At 35.9% G+C, this 20,395-nt stretch overlaps 2 protein-coding genes and 1 long non-coding RNA gene across 7 annotated transcripts; all 3 read left to right on the plus strand.

The window, feature by feature from the left end:
• The first annotated feature begins 554 nt into the window (after positions 1 to 554).
• On the plus strand, positions 555 to 4,709 carry LOC126610100 ((+)-neomenthol dehydrogenase-like). 4 transcript variants are annotated; one of them, XM_050278093.1, is made up of 4 exons: positions 555 to 684; positions 1,797 to 2,061; positions 2,875 to 3,060; positions 3,163 to 3,886. In XM_050278093.1, exons 1-4 carry the CDS (start codon positions 620 to 622, stop codon positions 3,565 to 3,567), a joined length of 921 nt encoding a protein of 306 aa, XP_050134050.1. In that variant the 5' UTR covers positions 555 to 619; the 3' UTR covers positions 3,568 to 3,886. The 4 variants fall into 4 exon arrangements, with proteins under 4 accessions (XP_050134050.1, XP_050134032.1, XP_050134037.1 ...); XM_050278075.1 differs by lacking the exon at positions 555 to 684 and adding an exon at positions 4,119 to 4,699 and having other exon boundaries at positions 1,110 to 2,061; positions 3,163 to 3,525; XM_050278087.1 differs by lacking the exon at positions 555 to 684 and adding an exon at positions 4,119 to 4,709 and having other exon boundaries at positions 1,933 to 2,061; positions 3,006 to 3,060; positions 3,163 to 3,525.
• A 2,698-nt stretch (positions 4,710 to 7,407) lies between these two features.
• Positions 7,408 to 17,930, plus strand: LOC126603812 (exocyst complex component EXO70A1-like). Of its 2 annotated transcripts, XM_050270774.1 has the most exons (12): positions 7,408 to 7,687; positions 7,949 to 8,044; positions 8,894 to 9,099; positions 10,851 to 11,111; positions 12,496 to 12,634; positions 12,711 to 12,923; positions 13,631 to 13,836; positions 14,117 to 14,317; positions 14,406 to 14,505; positions 15,886 to 15,992; positions 16,111 to 16,257; positions 17,465 to 17,930. In XM_050270774.1, the coding sequence occupies exons 1-12, from the start codon at positions 7,520 to 7,522 to the stop codon at positions 17,580 to 17,582; spliced, it is 1,962 nt and encodes a 653-aa protein (XP_050126731.1). In that variant the 5' UTR covers positions 7,408 to 7,519; the 3' UTR covers positions 17,583 to 17,930. The 2 variants fall into 2 exon arrangements, with proteins under 2 accessions (XP_050126731.1, XP_050126738.1); XM_050270781.1 differs by lacking the exon at positions 10,851 to 11,111.
• Positions 17,931 to 18,927: 997 nt separating this feature from the next.
• On the plus strand, positions 18,928 to 19,681 carry LOC126603824 (uncharacterized). Its single transcript, XR_007616406.1, has 2 exons — positions 18,928 to 19,241; positions 19,365 to 19,681. It is a non-coding gene; the product is annotated as an uncharacterized LOC126603824 (long non-coding RNA).
• The last annotated feature ends 714 nt before the right edge of the window (positions 19,682 to 20,395 follow it).

The raw sequence follows: 20,395 nt of genomic DNA on the forward strand, positions 1-20,395 counted from the left end.
GAGGATTTTGAGAGACTTTCATACTAGGCTTTCCGTCATAATTTCTATTAACACGTAATGTGGCGTCCACGTGGATAATGACTGATAAGGATTATCCTATAATGTATTTTAACAATCTAACCGTTTATCTTTTAGGCTAAAATAGCAAAATCTGAAGCTATATAACCGGTGGATTAAACCGTAGTCGTTTTAGCATTTCTTTGTAAAACAATATTAGTTCATTTTCTTCACAGCAAATAAATATTTTAATGGTTTTAAGTTAAGTATATTAATTGAATATAGACGGTTTGGATCCCTTAAATAAGTTAACAAGAATTGTAATATGAAAGGGAAAGGCAACCAGTAGAACATAAACGAAATAAGGGAAATAAAGAAACAAGAAGGTAGCTTTAGCTAGGAACGTGGGTGGGTTTGGTTTTGTTAATTTATTCATGTGTATGTCATATGATATGTGGCTTCAATTTATTATTGCCCAATTCACACACTTGCCTTTTCTTAATCTCCTTTAATTTGGTCTATAAATACACAGTGCTAATTTGCTACCATTAATCCTCTCCTCCCTTCCAATTAACATATCTCTCTGACCCCAACTTTAATTGACCCCAACTTTAATTAGGTTATGGAGTCCAAAGAAGCAACTTTCTCTTGTCATTCTCCTTCCCTCTCCCCAACCCCAACCACCAGGTAAAAGATAATATAATTTTCCTCTTCTCTTGCATTATAAAACAGTACGTAGTTGATTTATTTATTTATTTTCAATTTACGTCACACTATGTATATCTGAGCTTAATCAAGTTGGTTAGAGCAGTATACTTCCTTTCTCTTCATGCAGTAATTTAGATAAATTTATTACTCGGTTTCATTACCTTCGTTTTGGCCCCTAACCTAAACCATTCAGGTTAGGTTTAAGTTACGTCTTATTAGTTCACCTTTTCTTTTCTTCTCTTCCTTTATGCATTTAGGTTTGGTCCCTAACCATCAGGTCCATCACTGTATATTTGAGCTTTAAATTTTGGTATATGCATGCATGGGGTCTGTTGAAAACTGAAATAGAAAGGAACGAACTTATCCGGAACATGAAGAAGTCTTGAGTGGTGAATGATTATTGGGATGAGTTGCAAATTAAGTCGCTCTTTTTAAGATGTTTCGCGGCTTTGCCCAAAGTGTGCAAGCATTTCACAAATATCACGTCGTTTCCAGGATAAAATAGCCCAAAACCTTCTTTTTCTGATAAGTTCTTTCTTGCACAATAAAAGAACTTTCAAACTCACACCCTTTCTATATGTTGCTTTAGAACTCAATTTTAAGAAAAATATATACGCTAATGTTTCTCTATATTTTCTTCGATACAGGAACCTAGATATATATGCAAAAAGATAAAGTATACGTTGCAAGTTTGACAAAATCAAGGACTTGAAAATCTTAAAGAATCAAAACAGACGAAATCAAAAAAGTAAATATTCAAAACGAAACAAAAGAATGAATGGGACATGATCATCTTCTCTATCCAGAGAAGAAATTCCATCCAATTATTTAATGTGAGAAGCTTTCTCACGTTTCAAAGTTAGTGAAGGAGATTACTCCTTATCAAAAGATAAGGTTAAAAATCAATTTAGGTTATATACATTTAATGGTTGTAATAAACCAAAATATAAAAACTACAACCGACAAAAACATAGTAATTAAAATATTTAAATAAAAACATATTTACTCCAAAAGGGTCATTCAATATCATTGGTGCTGTTTAATTTTTAATCGCTTTGTTAAATTTTGATGGCGGTGGATCGACATCGGAGAAGATGGTGGTCGGAGGATACGGTGGCGATAGTGACCGGAGCAAACAAGGGAATAGGGTTTGCAGTTGTGAAGAGGTTGGCGGAGTTGGGAGTGACGGTGATATTAACAGCCAGAGACAAGGAAAGGGGTTGCAAGGCTGTTGCGGCACTCAGAGCTCAAGGTCTTCATAATGTAACCTTCTCTTGCCTTGATGTCTCCGATCCTTCTTCTATCAAATCTTTCACTTCATGGTTCAAAAAAAGCTATGCAGTACTGGATATTCTTGTAAGCTTTCTCTATTTCCATTTAACAATATAGATGTAAGTTATTGTTTGTAGCGTAATGAAATTATTCTTATATATTGTTATTCATTTTTTGGCTCCTTACCTTCACGTTAAATAGCGTTACAACATGAAATTATCTTTACTTTCACGTTAAATGGTGTTACAAAATGAAATTAATATCCCACGCCTAAATTATAAAATTCATGGGAAGGTTACACTATAATTGCCAAAATTTAATTACAGTTCAAAGTTATATAATAACGTTGTTATTACTATAACAAAGGCGATTTCTACATTATAAAGTCATGATGCATTGTCATCATAGTATGTTAAGCGTGAACGTGATTACATTACATATTCCAAAATGTGATCCGTTCGATATAATCGATCTGTGGGTGTATATCTTCGATATTTATCTGTTAGGTGAATTTGATGAGGGACAGAAAAGTTCGGTGGAGACATATTCACGTTTATAGAGAACAATCATGTCAAAGTCGAGCAAATCTTCATGACTATCTAATTAGTCGATCAATCAAGCAATTTCGAACAGTACAATTTTTAAAACTAGTCAATCAATCAGACCAATAATATCTGGAAATTTCAAACTGTAATTAGGAACTTTTAGTGGATATTAATTTTTTATTTTTAATACGGATATTACTATGCTAAGCTACGCTTGAAAAAGGGTGACGGCTTTGAATTCAAAACATGGTGTTTTACATTTTAGTTAGGGTTATATTGTACGTTGATAACTTGGTACATATGTATAATTCTACGTACTTTTTATATCGATTATAAATTTGGATAAATGAAGGTGAACAATGCAGCTGTGTCTTTTAATGATATCAATGAAAACTCGGTGGAACATGCCGAGACAGTGATGAAAACCAACTTCTACGGACCTAAGTTACTAACTGATGCCCTCTTGCCCATGTTCCATCATAGCACCTCCTCCGTTGGTCGGATACTTAACGTTAGCTCCAGACTTGGCTCACTAAATGTAAGCGATCCAAAAATTAAACCTGCTCAATATATTAAGCTCATGAAACAACGCATGCATGCATTAAACCTCGATCATCAATCTCTCAAAGTATTTTTGCAGAAGCTAAGAAACCCTAGCACAAAACGAGTTCTAGAAAGTGAAACACTGTCGGAAAATGATATCGAGGGGGTGGTTAGTTTGTTTCTTGAAGACGTCAAGAGCGGCAGATGGAAGAGCCAAGGGTGGCCTGAAGTATGGACCGACTATGCTGTGTCAAAGCTTGCACTCAATTCATACACAAGAGTTTTGGCCAAGCGATATGAGGGGAGGGGTCTGAGTGTGAATAGCTTCTGTCCCGGCTTCACGCAGACATCTATGACTCGTTGTAAGGGTGACCACACAGCTGATGATGCCGCTAGTGCTGGTTCAAGGCTGGCATTGCTTCCTCCTGAGGAGATTCCAACGGGGAAATTTTTTTTGTGGGTTAGTACTAGTAGTCGTAATGTCATACCCTCTAAATTGTAGCTACTCTCTATGAGACATTACTTATTGAGGCATTTAGATTTAGATGCCATATCTATTTTATCATATTAGTGTTGGAAAATATTAGTATTTTAGATTTTGAATTCCTTGTGAGTTTAAGATTTGGTTTCAGCCCGTTCGAGTTAGGATTTCGTTTACTTGTCTATTAGGGATTAGGTCATAATAAATAAATGTTATTTGTTATTTAGTTGATACAAGTCACTCACAATACAGTCCCTTTAGATTATATAGCCGTTTGGGCTAATTTGTAATGTTTTCTTTCGTTTCTGTTAATAAAGTAATATTCATAGTTTGTAACTTATTTATTCCTTTGCGTGTTCTCTGATTTTTAACTTTTAGCTTTTGGACTTTTCATCAACTAACAAAAATGTTAGTCAAATACACATGTTCATCCCAAAAGCTAGAAAGTGAAAGACTATTCGAAAAGGATATCGAGCATTGTCGTCGATACACTGTAGTTTTGCTATTTCGATGGTTTATCGACAATATGCACTGTGTTTTCATGGCCATGAAGCTTTAGAATGTTGACGCAGTGGGAAGGGGTCGAGCAATGGGTGTTCTTATTCGGAATTAAGCTGAAGAACTTTGTGGGGCAGTGGCGTTGCAAGCCCCTGCAGTCATCTCGAGCGGTTCTTGCAACTCTACTCCATACCATCAAGACTGGGCTGGAATTCGTGGTGGACGCCATCTGTTTGGTGTTGGAGGTGGAAACAAACTCGCTGCGTGTGGAAGCTGGTATGCATTAGAAAGCTTATATGTCGAGGCAATAAAGAGCATCATGAGAGGACGTGTGGTTATTGTGCAATACATCCCAAAGGAGGCTAACAAACATGGCTCATCGTCTCGCCCGTCATAGTCTTTGGGTCCGGGGTTTGTCATTTTTGGGTTGATGAGGACCCTATGTGGCTTATGAATTGTATCAACAATTGAGGGCTCGATTGGAAGTTCATTTAAAATGATTGGTGTTTTGATGAAAGTGTTTTTTATACCAATATTTAGTAAAAGGGCAAATGAATCTTGGAAAGCTCTTGAACTGCTTCCAGTAAGAGCACATAACTAGTGCTTCTTCCAAAACGCACTTCAAAAATGTACTTCAAGTGTTTTTGGATCCCGAACACACTTTCACCAAAAACTCATTCAATTATTTTAAAAGTACTACCAGATGAGTCATGAGTAGCATTGTAATTTTTGACATGTGGGGGCTCTCTTTTTTTTCTTGCGGGGCTTTTTCCCACGTGATTTTACTCGAGAGAAGTTTTTTTTTTTTTTCATGCATGCTCGTTCTCTATATGTTTTGGTTGATTTAATGAAATTCTCTCGTAACCTTAGGAAGCAATAATGTTAAGTCATATCACATTTTTATATGACATTATATAGAAAATAATGTGTAATCAGAGTCGAAAGCTTAGAAAGCTTGAACTATAAAACAAATCTTCTTTTTTTCATTTTATTCAAAGCTTAAAGGGTTGATGAACCAAAAACTTACTACGGTCTATTAGTACTCTTCATCACTTGGAAGTGAAATGTCTTAGATTCAAATTTCGTGGATGGCGAATTCGATACCAAATTAGGCTGCCTATTGTGTGGCTTAGCCGAATTCCCCTTCTCTTCAGTGTAAAAATATCGAAGTACTAAAAAAAGAAAAAAAAATATAGAGTGAGAGAAGACGAGTATCACCCTTGAAGCAAATAAGAGAAAGTGGTCATCCAAAGTTATGGCCTTCATTCTCTTTCCCTTCAAACTAAAAAGCCCTTTAAAATTGTTGAAGCTGTATATAGGGCTCACAAGTCACACCTTCATCCTTCAATTTGGTGTCTCATTGGGCCCTTTTAATTTGTCATACAACTTAAATTAAAGTGTCCAATGGGCTATATAGACCAATGAGCCATGAAACCTTAAACTATCCTTAGGCCCATTTAGATTTTTTTTCGCTTGATTAATTAATCTTAACCCTAATCTCTACTAATTAATAAAGCATTTATTGTCAACTAAAACCCTATAAAATTACTAGTTTTACCCTCTAATTAAAACAGAACATGAATAAGAAATATGGGGTAGAAATGTAATTTCACACAGCCAAATTTTGTTGTTTTTTTTCAAAGCCTCACCTACGTGTAATCCTAACATATCTCTAATTAAAAAAATAATAATAAAAATAAAAAAATTCCCACCCCCACATTCTCTATCACTCTCTACCTCTCTTCCTCTCTTCCTCTCTTCCTCTCTCCTTCTATTTCAAAAATAAAAATAAAAAAATTTCTCACACACTTTGTGTATGCCCATATGCTAGTAAGTAATAAATTAAACCATTTAAGTTAACTTAGTCCTCTTCGTTGAAAATTTTCAATATCTATTTTAAATTTTAATTGATGTGAGATTAGGTTCATTAATTGACAGTGAACAATCTTTGTTGAAATTCTTCAATATCTATTTTAAATTTTAATTGATGTGAGATTAGGTTCATTAATTGACAGTGAACAAATTTCAATGTTTACTTTAATGATGATTAATATTGTTCACCCTCAAATCAGGAAGATCTACTGAGAAACAAATTTGTTTATTTCATTTTTTTCATTTTTTTTACAAACAAATTTGAATATTCAATAAGTATTACTAAATTGTTTCATGTCTTGTTTATTTAAATATGTTTGCAAAAATCTTATTTGTCCACTTGCTGAGTTATCTCATAGTTTTTGTTCATTTTGCGCCCTCAGGTTGTAACTAGTAGAGGTTGGCTTATAATCGTTTTTATTGATGGATCAGAGACATCAAATTGTATGTATGTAACTAAATGGTTGATTGAGACTTGGTTGAGCTTGGATGTGTTTGCTAGCAAGTGATAAATTTGAGTAATGTATTACTTTCATGAAAGGTTATGCCAAATTTTTTAACAAAATCAACCCTAATCGGGTATTTCCAAATGGGATGCGCTATCCACACACCTTTTTTACTTTTCACACATCCATTGTTAATTTATGTCCGTTGATCTTCTTCAATTCATCCGATTCGACGACCGAAAACTAAAAATGTGTGAGAGAAGTAAAAAGAGGTGTATAAATATCACACCCCCTTCCAAACAAGGGGTATTGCATAATTTAAGCTAGTGGGCCTGACGCTTTATGGTGTTAAGACATCTCACGGATTTGGATCCCATTCGGATCCAAATTGTGAGGATTTTAGGAATCTTTATATCCTAGCCGTTTATCGTATATTGTGCGGTCAGAAATCATTTTGAATTGTTTTATTTAAAATTAAACAAAAATACTATCTAATAAAAACTAACCGCACGATGTACGATGAACGACTAAAATATGAGAATCTTGAGACGATCCTCATCCACATCTCACTACCTTCAAATCAAGTAAGTAAGACCTTGAGGTTCTGAACTCAAAGTTGTGTGGTCTCTTTGTATTCTCAATTATTGACTGACGCGTATTTTCTTAACTTTATTGTCATGAACTTAATATGTGTCAAATAATAACTAAAATAAGAGATAAGACACATCCATTTTAGGTGCACAAGATTTGAAGTTAGACTCTAATAAATAACGTATTCAATATCAAATTATTGTTGAATTATTGTGCGGTCCAACCCAAAACCAAATCGGTAGGTAGAAATGAAAATTCTTATTGGATAGAGAATATAGAAAGAAGGGAGGAGACTTGAGAAAAACAGTGTCCGAAGAAAGACTGGAATTTTGACCCGAAAAAAAAGATTAAAAAATAATAAAAAAAGACAGAGAGGAAAATGTCTAACTGCCAGTGGGGTCCATAATTACCATCTCGCCAACTTTAAACCATTAAATACAAATTAAAAAAAATATTTAAATTCAATCCTCGTTTTTCCTTTCCTTTCCTGTTTCGTTCAAGAAGCTCTGCAGCAACAACGAAGAAGGAGGACAAGGAGAAGGAGATTCAAAACAACAAGGACAAGAATGGCTGTTGTTGCCGCCGCACCGGGCGGCGATTCACTGAGCGCGAGAGCAGCCACCATGAGAGAGTCACTGCAAAAGAGCCAGACCATCACTGACAGCGTCGTCTCAATTCTTGGCTCCTTTGACCACCGCCTCTCCGCCCTCGAAACCGCCATGCGTCCTACCCAGGTCAGTCCCACCCTCTCACCTTCTTCTTCTTCTTCTACCTTTGGTTTTCTTTTTCAAGTTCGGATCGCAGCTTTTGAGTTTGACTTGGCCTTTACTTTCCTCACACAAGAGTAGCATATATATATATATATGTTTTTGTTCTTTTATTTTTCTCAGTAACCAAACGGTGGATCTCTCAGATTTTGACTTGGTTTCATATGCTTGATCTTAAGTTTGTGTTTAATTATTTGGGCTGGCTTGTCTGAATTTTGGATTGTGCAGATTAGGACGCATTCTATTCGGAAAGCTCATGAGAACATTGACAAGACCTTGAAGGCTGCTGAGGTTATATTGGCGCAATTCGATCTTTCTCGTCAGGTATATTTTCATTCCTAAGCTTAATTTGTAACAACATATATACAGTAATTGTTAGTCAGATCAGCCAATACCTCTCAACTTGTTTAATTTTAACTAGACTCGACTTTATATCGAATGAGTGTAAACCAAATCTTTTTTTCTTGTAAGAAATGGTATCTGTACACCGTGCGCTTAACTTCCTTCGTATTTCTTGGATTTTATTGTTGACGTTTGATTTTTTGCAATTGCACCTGTTACAATGAATGCGCCTAGTTTGTTCGTGCAGGGTTTTGGGGTGCTTTCATAGGACATGAGCATTGTTCACTTTCTGGTCCCATTTGGGCAGGATGATTTGTAGGAAAGGAATTCGATTTTTGAGAATGTGACTAAATTAGGCAGAAAAACTATGCAAAACCCTGGATACGTTGCACTTCAAGTGGGATTTGAAATTACTAGTCCATGCACTTTTTCTTTTTATTTTCGTGTAAATGTGCTGTTAATAATTTACTCAAGCAATTTAACTATGTAAAATTACCAGCAAGTTACAACAGGTAGACATGTAATTTTTTTGCTTTGGTGAATGTTTGGGATGCAGTCATGAAGCCTAGGCACTAACCTAGACCATATGTCGGTATAGTTGTCCACACTTCATAGCTTGCAAGAGAGGATCTTACCTAACATTTGATTCTTTAGTAGTCGTTGGATTTTCAATAATCTACCTGTAATAATTTTTTATCATTTCCAGCTGTAAAAATGCTTATTAGAGTTAATTGCTGGGATATTACCATATGACAGTGTTGTTTTAGCCTTATCTTGCCTAGGGCTGTGTGTGTGTGTGTTTTAGCCGTATGTCTGATTTTCAATTCGCAGGCCGAGTCAAAGATACTGAGAGGGCCTCGTGAGGACTTGGAAAGTTATCTAGAAGCAATTGATCAGCTAAGAAGAAACATACGGTTCTTTAGTAGCACAAAAGGCTTTAGGAGTAGTGATGGAGTTATCAGTGATGCAAATGGTTTGCTTGCTAAAGCTATTTCAAAGCTGGAAGAAGAGTTCAAGCAGCTGTTATTGTCTTACAGGTTTGTATTTGAATACTAACGATGCTGTTTTTCTGGTGCTATTACTTCCTTTGCCTCCATTTTCAGCCTATGCTCTACTTTTCTTTCATTTCAGTTTCAGTTTCATGTGCAACATGTCCTGTTTGTCTGTGTTTTGTGTTGGCATCAGAGGGTGGTGGTCTGTTATTTTGTTTTTCTTTTGTCTAATTGTAATACCTTCTAACAATTGAATTTATTTATGGGGAAACAATCATTTTGGTCCTGTAGTTTGACTTTTGGTCTCAAATGTGTCATTGTAGTTTCAGTTGTTTCAGTCAAGTATCAATAGTTAACTACTGGTTACAGTCAAGTCCCAAATTATAATTTCTTCAATCTTTCAGATGGTAGTCATTGGTGCTGGGGTAATATTGTCCAAGAAAAAAAAGGTGTTAAACTATTAAAGGATAATCTAACATTCAATTCATAAATTAAAATGTAGCATGGAAGACTTACATCTTCTCCAACAATTCTACAATCGAATCCCAGCCAATCACTGGAATCCCCAATCTAACCAACTCAATCCCAAACCCGTTTCTTTATTGTAACTAATGGTTAACTACAGGCACTTGATGGAAACAATTGAAAATACAGGGATTGTGATGCATGACACTCAGGTAGGGCGATATGAAAAATCTCTAAAAACTAGGATACAAATACGTCAATTAGAATACTGTGTATACTTTAAAAATGAGTTTAACTGGCAAATTTCTACCCATCCCTTTATATAGAAAGCATTAGTAATTTTATTTCAATATTAGAACAGACCCTGCGTAAAGCGGGAGCCTTGTGCACTGGGTACGACCTTTATTAGAACAGACTTTCTAAAAAACAATGTGAGAGGAGAGAATGATGGGCTAATCATATTAGTACGCACCTCTCTAATATCTCTCGGGTTTCTCTTTATGTGGCTGTTCAGTCCAGCCCTTAGCAGATATTCTTTAATATTATGCATTTTTTATGTCAAGAATTTTCCTATTTTCACCACGTCATGTTACACTTCTATGTTTTCTCTTTTTTCTTGGGTTGAACACACATGGTAGGTGCAACTTGACAGGATTGGGACTGAGTCCAGTCCAGTCTAGTAGAGATCCTTCCCTTTTGAGGGGACCAATCCCTTTTCTTTTCAACTTCTTCTTCTTGTGATAAATAAGACTAAGGAAAATAAAATCTGTAGTCCCCTTTTCCATTTTGTCAAACCAGGAAGGAGAAGAAAGACTTATTTGGCAGGCTAAATTTTCTTTTAAAATTACAAACTCACCCCTAAATTCCTCAAATTATAATCCCTGTTAGTGCCGTAACCTTTACCATATTTGAAATGTATCTAAACCTATCCATACCATATCCTAATGTCAACAGATACTTCTGTACACGAAATTTATCGGGGCCATATCCGTATGGGATACTCACTCACCCTATTAAACTTTGCAGTATCCGTGTTACATAGACAGTGACCCAATTGAATCCAAGGTCAAACTATGGAACCAAAATGGTCAATTCCATTAACGTCATCGTATATTTTAAAAAATATTCAACTTTTATTGCTTAACTTTGCGATAGAATGCGACTTTTCTTTGGGAAGTTTAATTTTTTGTGCCTTTGCTTTTATGAGGCATGTTAATTTTGTTAATGACCTTCAGATAGGTTGTTAGGTCATCTATTGAACTGTAACTGTGCCTTTTTTCAGAATTGAAATGGTGCTTCATTTACACCATATATGTGTTTTCGAATTTCAGCAAACCTGTGGAGCCTGAACGCCTTTTTGATTGCCTCCCAACCTCATTGCGGCCATCCTCAGGATCTCCTGGGAATCAGGGTGATTATGGTGGCAAGAATCCTTCATCCAATAACCATCCTGAACACCACAACAGTAACTTAGAAAATGCTGTTTACACACCTCCTGCTTTGATACCACTACGGGTTCTTCCATTGTTACATGATTTAGCCCAGCAAATGTTTCAAGCTGGTCACCACCAGCAGCTGCTAATAATTTACAGGTAATAAAGAGGCATTCTTTGCTCTTCAGTTATCAATGAGGCATGCTGGTTTTTCACTCCCTACTCATGACAAAAGGTTATTTCAAGATTTCATATTTTATCAACGTCGGGTGATTTGTTAAACAGTTACTGCTTTTTGGGTATAAAGTTATTTAATGTTGGTGAAGCTCAAATTTTATGACTAGAAGAGAATTGACCTACGTGTGTGGGACAATTCCATAGAACATTTTCCGCATTCACACCCAAGGGATATGACACTTGTGTCCACGTGTGTCGAATACTTCTTTGTGTTCTTAGAAATGATGCTGCTTCATCTGCTAGAAAGAGTCCAAACTTAACAAGGTGTTGATCACTTTTTCCAAGAAAACTGCACTTAGCTATTGTTGTCTTAAATCGTTTGAGAATGGTTCTTTTACAAGTAATTGTTTTCTAAAGCACTGATAGATGTCTAACCATGTAAAATTTCACAATCCTTGTATCTGGACTTTTGGAAAACGCATAGGAAACATTGTTGGGTTTTTCAAGCCCAATGAGGTATCCTAAGGCTCTTAGGAATTAAAGTCTCAGAGGATTCAATTTTTTTCCCAATTGGAGTTGGTTTCTCAATTGGAGGAGCTGGTTTCCCAACTAAATTCCAATTAGGATTAGTATTCCTCATTGAAGAAGACATTTATTATGTTTATATAAAGGGGCTGATGAAATTGAGGTTCCACCATAGAACCAATTGGCAATATGGGGAGTAGCCCAAGATCATATAAACACATAGCAAACCTTGTTCCTCACTGATGTGGGACAACTCTCAACAGGGGCTATTGCACTAGTTTTGAAGTGGAGCAAAACAATCAATTATACCACTCAAGGAGTTAGAGTGAGAGAGTATTGTAAGGGTAAAGTGTGTGCGAGAGAAAACAAAGGAGATAATAGTGTATTTCTTATTCTTGTTCTTTCAGGTTTTTGGTCAAGTTTTAATTCTAGAGACTTAGGCAACATAATTTGTTGTAATCATTCAGTATTGATATGGTGAAAGTTTGTTGTTGCTGCCCCATGGAAGTAGGCACGTAGCCTAACCACATAAATTCTTTGTGTTATTCATCTTGATTGTTTCTTTTTAGTTTTCCGAGTTTGTCTTGTTTTTTTCCATTCTTAAACATGATATATACAACAATCATTGTGCCTATGTTGACACACCCATACTTGTCTTAGTGCCGTCCGATAATAGGAGTTAAGTTTTCAAATCCTAAAGAAAAGTTATTGTGATGTAGAGGTGCCTGTATGCTTCAATCTCATTTGTAATTTCTGCTGTCCTCCCTGGGTGCCTAACCACACCATTAATATTGAAGCTAGCTGGTCAATTCAGATCTTGTATTTGAACATTTTTTTGAAGGGATACCCGTTCTTCAGTTTTGGAAGCAAGCCTCCATAAATTGGGGGTCGAAAAACTTAGCAAGGATGATGTTCAGAAAATGCAATGGGAAATTTTGGAGGCCAAGATTGGGAACTGGATTCATTACATGCGTATAGCTGTAAGGATTTTCTGGCATTTCCTCAGTTTCATGGATTATCTTTGTTTTTCTTCAATATCTAACTGTCCATGAACAGGTCAAATTGCTCTTTGCCGGAGAGCGGAAAGTTTGCGATCAAATGTTTGAAACATTTGATTCTCTTGGTGACCAATGTTTTGCTGAAGTTACCAGAAGTAGTGTCTCAGTTCTACTTAGTTTTGGCGAGGCAATTGCTAACAGCAAAAGATCTCCGGAAAAGTTATTTGTACTTTTAGACATGTACGAGATAATGCGGGAGCTTCACTCAGAGGTTTGAATAATTTAACAAATTTATAAAGCATGCACTCTATATACAATATGACAAATTAGAGCTAAGGAAATGACACAATTAGAAGTGCCCCTTAGGTGCTGAAGTTTGTAAGGCTATTGATTTGTCCAGAGCACTTTGACAGTTAGGAATTCATCACATTAGGTAACATAGGATCATTAAGTATATCAGACAACTTTGAGTTCGAGAATTAGGGGATTTTATTTTAAGATCTATATTCTCTTGTTTCTTTCCAAGATATGTCTGCTTAAGATACAGATGGCTTTTGTTCCACAAATTATCAATCACATCCATATCAAATTATAATTTTTTTGTTTCCATTTCATCTATATCAAAATACTTAGCTTCTTTGTATTTTGAATATTTGTTTGGTTATCTTTCTTTTACAAGATATTACTCTACTGTTAGGGCTTCAATACTTTAGCACATCCATGATGGTTTATATTTATTGTTTGCATTTTCATAATTGGAAGAATTAGTTATCAATTATTTCACTCTGTACACTTGGTGGCTGCTTACAATGCAATTTTTGTAGAAAATCAAATTTAATAAAATACTTTCCATTTTGCATTAACGTGGTGTCTAGGTAACTTCAAACTTGCTTGTTTGTTGAGAAAGTAGGTAGCTTGATGGCCTGATGGCCTGGTGCCAGATTCATGCTTTGAGTTGATCCCTGAATTCATCTGCAGATTGAAACGATCTTCATAGGTAAAGCTTGTGCTGAAATTAGAGAATCAGCTTCAAGCTTGACAAAAAGGCTTGCCCAGACCGCAAAAAGTACCTTTGGGGATTTTGAAGAAGCCGTTGAAAGGGATGCAACGAAAACTGCTGTAACTGATGGCACTGTCCATCCTTTGACAAGCTATGTGATCAACTATGTGAAGTTTCTTTTTGAGTAAGTTCCACTAATTAGGCTTTAAGACTTTTCCTGGTCCTGTGGTCTGATAGTGGTGCTCTATGGTTATTGGTTGGATGATCATTCCTCTGAAACGTGCCTCATAGTTTCTATTGAAATATTTTTTTACGCTGCTTTCTCTTATATACATTGATACATAGGATACATATTTATTTTGGCCAATCAATTTTAGGTTGTGACTGTTAGATAGGTTTTGTATGCCTATTTCTTAATTTTTCATTTGACAGCTTTCTAAGTTGGCCAAAACTATATATTACAGTTACCAATCGACATTGAAGCAACTTTTCAAAGAATTTGAAAATGGAGATGAAGGTGGTTCACAATTAGCTGCTGTCACGATGCAAATAATGCAAGCTCTTCAAACCAATTTGGATGGGAAGTCTAAGCAGTACAGAGATCCAGCTTTAACTCACCTATTTCTCATGAATAATATTCACTATATGGTCAGATCTGTGCGGAGGTTTGTCTCAGATATGTTTTATTTGACCTTTTGGTTTAAGTGTTACAAGCCTATAATATGTGCCACTCCTGTTTCAAATTGTTTTCAGATCTGAAGCCAAAGATTTGTTGGGGGATGATTGGGTGCAAAGACACCGGAGAATTGTGCAGCAGCATGCAAACCAATACAAAAGAAATGCTTGGGGAAAGGTGCTGTTTGTTAAAATAATTGATTTGTTGACCTAATTGAACCCTACACTATCTTTCCATAATTTACCTTAGTTTTTTCTTTATAGGGACTTGGTTCTTGCTTTTTGGGCCATTACTATTTGTATTATGATCAATGTTAAGCTTTTTGCATTTCTTTTATCTTTTAAAGATATTAGATTGTCATTGTGACATTAGACGTATTAGTACCCCATCGAGAAGTTATGGAATGTAAAGTTTTACAGACCTTCAAAATCCACTAATAAGAAAAAATTGAACCCTCCGTGCTTTAGGTTGTGTTTTGATTCTGTAATGGTCTGATATGTTCAACCATTAGTTTGGCATGTCGATTACACTATTACAAGAAATAGCTTCCGTTTTCAAATCCATGACCTATGTGTTTTTCATATAAAAATCCATTACATTTGTACAATTATGGCTTTTCAGTTTAGATATTGAAATATTTTTGAGAAATCCTTCATCTGCCATGAAGTGGTGTAGATCCTGGAAATGAATAATATTCTAAATTGAAGGACTGTATAGTGCCAGATTTTTGTTGGATATTTACTTATATTATGTTTCTCTTCTCCCTGGGTTTTGTTTAATTTTTGTGTGTGTGGGCCAAGTGGCTATTACTTATAAAAGCTTAATATCTTAATTTGTTGTAGCTTAATATCAAATATTCTTTCTGTATCTTCACTCCATTGTCAGGATTGCATTGTAGTTAGGAAGTTCCATTAGGCCTCATATAGATTGGAGAAAACATAGAAGATAAAAGATAAAAGAAAAGGAGATTAATATAAAGGTTTTTGGGTCCAATACAAACGGGAAATAACTTGCTTGTTATTTACATAAGGTATACTTGGGTGTTGATTACTTCAATTCAGCACTAAAAGGCGTAATAACCGTCTTTTGGGTGATTTGGTGAGAGAGAAATGTTAGAACTATCAAAGAAAGGCTAGGAGACATGGTTGTAACCTAATGTGGTAGACTATAGAGTGAGGTTTTAAGCTTCTTTCTAAGCATCAGTATCCTCTGTTTTTAGAAATGTATGGAGATACTATTTTAGCTTCTGCATGAAAATTTTTGTGTGTGTGAAAAGTAAATTTAGATAGAGGAAAAAGGTTGAAAAAGAATAGTTACCGTTCTACGGAATAGTAGAAAGAGGGTGATCGATGTGACTGTTCTATGTCCTGCTACTTTTCGAGCGCCAACCAATCTGAATATATTTTGTGGAAAATATGGTTTCTCTTGTCGTAATGCAGTGATGCAGAAGCATGCTTTACGTATATTTAACACTTTCAGCATGTTCATTTTGCTTTTATTTTTCTCTTAAGAGGTGTTTCACTACCTTCTGAAATGTTGGTGTTTTCTTCCATGCAGATTCTGCAGTGCCTCTCCATCCAAGGCTTGACATCATCTGGAGGTGGTAGTTCAGTAGCTGCTGATGGAGGAAGCAGTGGAGTTTCTAGAGCAATTGTTAAAGATAGGTTGATCTCAACTTCTATCCTCTGAAACATACACCTAAAAGAGTAACTTGATTATCTATCGATTCACGGATTACTTAGTCATCAACATTTTGACCAGCTGAAATATAATCCATTTCAGGTTCAAGACGTTCAATATGCAGTTTGAGGAATTTCATCAAAAACAATCTCAGTGGACAGTTCCTGATACTGAGTTACGAGAGTCACTAAGACTTGCAGTTGCTGAAGTCTTATTGCCTGCCTACAGATCATTCATAAAACGTTATGGGTGTGTTTTCATTATCTTCTATTGTTTTGCATGCACTCTCACCACATGTCCAGTATAACGATACATCCCTTTAAGAACAATAAACATTAATGCCTGTTTGATAACCATTTCATTTTGGTTTTCATGTTTTTCCTTCATAGAGATATAGGGAATGTATATGTAGGAATGAGGAATGAAGGATGGATGAATGGTGGAGGGAGAGTGAAGGAAAATGTAGAAAACAAAAACTAGAAACAGAAACCTATCAAAAGTTCTTAGTTTTTAGTGTTTATTTCTCATTTCTTCCACTTCCCACCACCCATACTCCACCCTTGGTCATCCCCTCATTTCTTTCTTATATTTCTTCTCTTTTGCTAACTAAAAGTGAAAACTAAGACCTGAAAACGAAATGGTTATCAAATGGGCCTAATATTTCTGAAATAGAAAAGAATCTAGATTGGCTGACAGAGGTAAATTCTTGGATCAAATTGGCTAAATTGAAAACACAAGGACTAAATTGGCTAAATGGGTACATCACATGGACCATTTTGACATTTAAGCCTTGTAGTTTATTAGACCAAACTTAATAATCTAGAGTCTAGATTGGGAAAAAAAAAAAGCTTAATACTTTGGAGACTGGACATTAAGGGCTCGTTAGACCTCGAGGTTTGGGTACGAATGGATAACCCACTATATTCAAGGTATGTTGAAGGTAAAGGTGAATGATTTTTCATTTGGAGGCAATCAGAAGGGGACTAGACATGAAGGAAACTTATCCTTTCCAATCCTACCATTTTTGGGGGGATTGGAAGGAAGAAGTTTCCTTCTTGTTTAATCCACCTAATTCCCTGGGATGAAAAATCATTCACTTCTACCTATTTTCTTGAATATAGCGGGTTATTCATTCCAATGCAATCCTAGAGACCAAACAAGGCCACAACTACCATAGACACTTAAGTGGGCCCATGGACTTGGTCTAGGGACTCTAAAGAGGATATCTCTTAACTAACCGTGTTTTAGAAACTTCATCATTTATTTATCTAAGGAATTTAATAGGACAACACTTCAGTTCGGGTATTCCGGCTTAATATCATGTAACTATTGTATGTTAATTGGCCTGGAAATCATATCCATGGTGTCATGTTTTTTTTCTTCACGTTTTCAAATATGTCGAAGTACTAGTTGTATCTATTGGTGCCAAAATCTGTATGTTCTGTTTGTCTCACAGGCCTCTGGTTGAGAGTGGAAAGAACCCCCAAAAGTACATCCGCTACACCGCGGAGGATCTTGAGCGAATGTTGGGTGAATTCTTCGAGGGGAGGAACGTGAACGAACCCAGGAGGTAGATTTGACAAGTCTCTCGCTCTTTCCGGCTCTCTATTGATTTAGCCAACGATGTGTACTATCGGTTTTGGTATCCTGTGGAATGTTTGTGCCCTTCCCTGTATATCGCACACTGAATAAGAGGGGTCTGTCTTTCCACATATGCTTGTATAGTCCCCGCTGCTTCGACGGCCCGGCGGCGTTCCAAGTTCAAATTTTGTAATTTTATAAAATGGGCAGTCGTTTCTTAGCACTTTCAGACCAAATTAGGGTTCTTTTTGTTCTTGAATATTTTCAGTCCATCTTCAGATGTATTTTTTTGACCAGATTTTTAAATTCTTCGAGGAATGGCCATGATCTTTTAAAATCCACTATCATTACATGTTTCTGTACTGAAGAGCTCGTGGTTCTTTACTCTGTAGTCGATCCTGAATTTGCCACGTCATTGTTTTAATTTAAGACGATTTTATGGCTGGATTATTTAGAGACGTCGAAAGGGATGAGAGGAATAAATTGATATTGAACACTCCATCAATAGGTTTCTACAATTGACTTTAACAACATGCTTCATATGTTAGGCTATCTCTAACCGATCCGGCTAGAAGGTCGAAAATAATCCGAAATAACATGAAAACCATCTTCAACCGAGGGTTAAGCCAAAGGGCTCGTGGGCCCCACCAAACCAAAAAATGGAATCAGGCCTGGGCTAGCCGGCTAGCCCTCTCCCTCTCAGCTGCTGCCTTCTCTCTTCACTCTCTCCTCCATTTCCGATTCCGCAAATTCACCTTCTTCTCGGAGTCATCTTCTTCGGTCCCATCTCCTTGTTCTACTCCTCTCAGCCTCTCACAATCGCAGCACCACTCGCCCACTCACACCAGGTACACCTCTTAAACCCCTCTCTCTACAATTTTATCTTTTCTAATTGATTAACTTAATTGGATGACATCTGACGTGGACAACCACATTATTTGAAAAATTTGCAAAACCCAAGGAAATGAAGAAGAAACAGTATACCACAATCATCATTTAATTAACTAGTTTTTCTTAATTATTAGTTCATTAAATAATGAACTAAATTAAACAATCTAATTAATTCAGATGATGTGACTGTCTACATCAAACACCACCTAAGGTGATATGAAAATGTGGTACAAAAACATGGTATGAATAACATTACTCTATTATTAATAGTTTAATATAGAGTTTGATTAAAGGTTTAACTCAGGTTTATAATTGGGGTTTTACATATGTTTTCGGTTAGGTGGGTTTTGCCTGAAGCATTAAATTAACTAAACATAAAATCAATGATTAGAAAAGTAGTAGGGGATGGTAAGCGGGAGGGCAGACAATCTTGATCCCCAAGTTTTTCACTTCCGTTGTGGATTGTTGTTTTTGGAATTAATTAGCTTTGGGTTTTTCATTTTTCTCAAATTCCCACCTGATTTGGCTTCCATATAAAAACCAACAAATCACCTATAAAAAAAGTAGCTCCCATTTGTATTAACTTCAGGCGATTTGTTGGTTTTGTTTGGTTCCCTGAAACGACGGAGAATAAGGATTCTATTTGCTTGTTTCTTTTTAGTCTTTTTGATTTCATAGAAATGAAATTGTGATGATTTGAAGTTTGTATTTTTGACATTTTCAGATTAAATTTGGTGATATCTTAAAAAGCTTAAAAAGCGGTAAGTTGTTCTTCAGCGCAATTCATAGACTATACTGGCGCAACCTGAGTGATCAAGAGACTATACTGGTTAATAGGTATCCTTCATGTTTCAGAATTTGATTGCAAATTTTTGTGGTTGCAGTAAAATTGAGGGCTCGCAGGCTACTGCAAAACAGACGGCTGAATTGATTCGGTCGGTAATTTCACCGCAGCGGGTGCCCTACACAAATCAAGCTGGAGCATTGATTGATGCTGTGAAGGCTGTTGGGGAGCAGCTGATTGCTGCAAACCCTATTGGTAATGTTTTGTAAGATTTCATCTTAAAATTTTTATTTGTGAGATTTCATATTTTTGAATTTACTGACAACTAGGCAAGTATTTTAAGATAGGGTTTAGGAAAAGTACAACCTATTACAACGTAGAGTTTATTAACGTATAACTGGAGAACAACTTACATGATATGTGTTCACTGTCACGTGGCGTTCCAATCCAATAATACAATGTTATATGTTTAAAACTTTACACATATCATTGTTTTATTGAAATGAGACGCCACGATGTCAACGGGATGGAACAACTTACGGAGATAGGATCAGTGAATTACAAGACGAGAGATTTTTAATGGTATTTTTCGAGATACGAATCCAAAATACATAATTCGTTCATGGTATTTTTGAACATATCAAACAACAGTGGACTCAAGTTCGTTTTAATACTTCATAATCTATTCTCCAGCCGACCAAATGAGCCATGTGAGTCAATTATGGTCTTTTGAAAACTATATACATTCCAAGATACATATGCAAATTAGTTTTTGGTTGTACAAAAAGGTTAGGTTCTTTTGGAGAATGACGGTTTGGTCCATTCACCTAGTGAACATCAGTGCAAGTTATCACGGCAAAGTCAGGAGCCTATCCGTGAGTTATTTGGATGGGTATGGTTCGATTTCCCCCGGTTTACCATAAAAACCAAAAATCGAACCGAAGAATATGCATGGTTCGATTTGGTTAATTGTTCGGTTCGATTTGGTCAATTTATAAACAACATACAGATGCCACAACATACCTATTTAAGAGAGAGAAATCTTTACTATATGTAAAATGACCTTTTTTTGACAGAAGCAATAGAGTTTCATTACTACAAAAAACCAATTACAAGGGTGCCATATGGGTA

This window comes from Malus sylvestris, chromosome 2 (genome assembly GCF_916048215.2).
Source record: "Malus sylvestris chromosome 2, drMalSylv7.2, whole genome shotgun sequence".
NCBI classification, from domain to species: domain Eukaryota; kingdom Viridiplantae; phylum Streptophyta; class Magnoliopsida; order Rosales; family Rosaceae; genus Malus; species Malus sylvestris.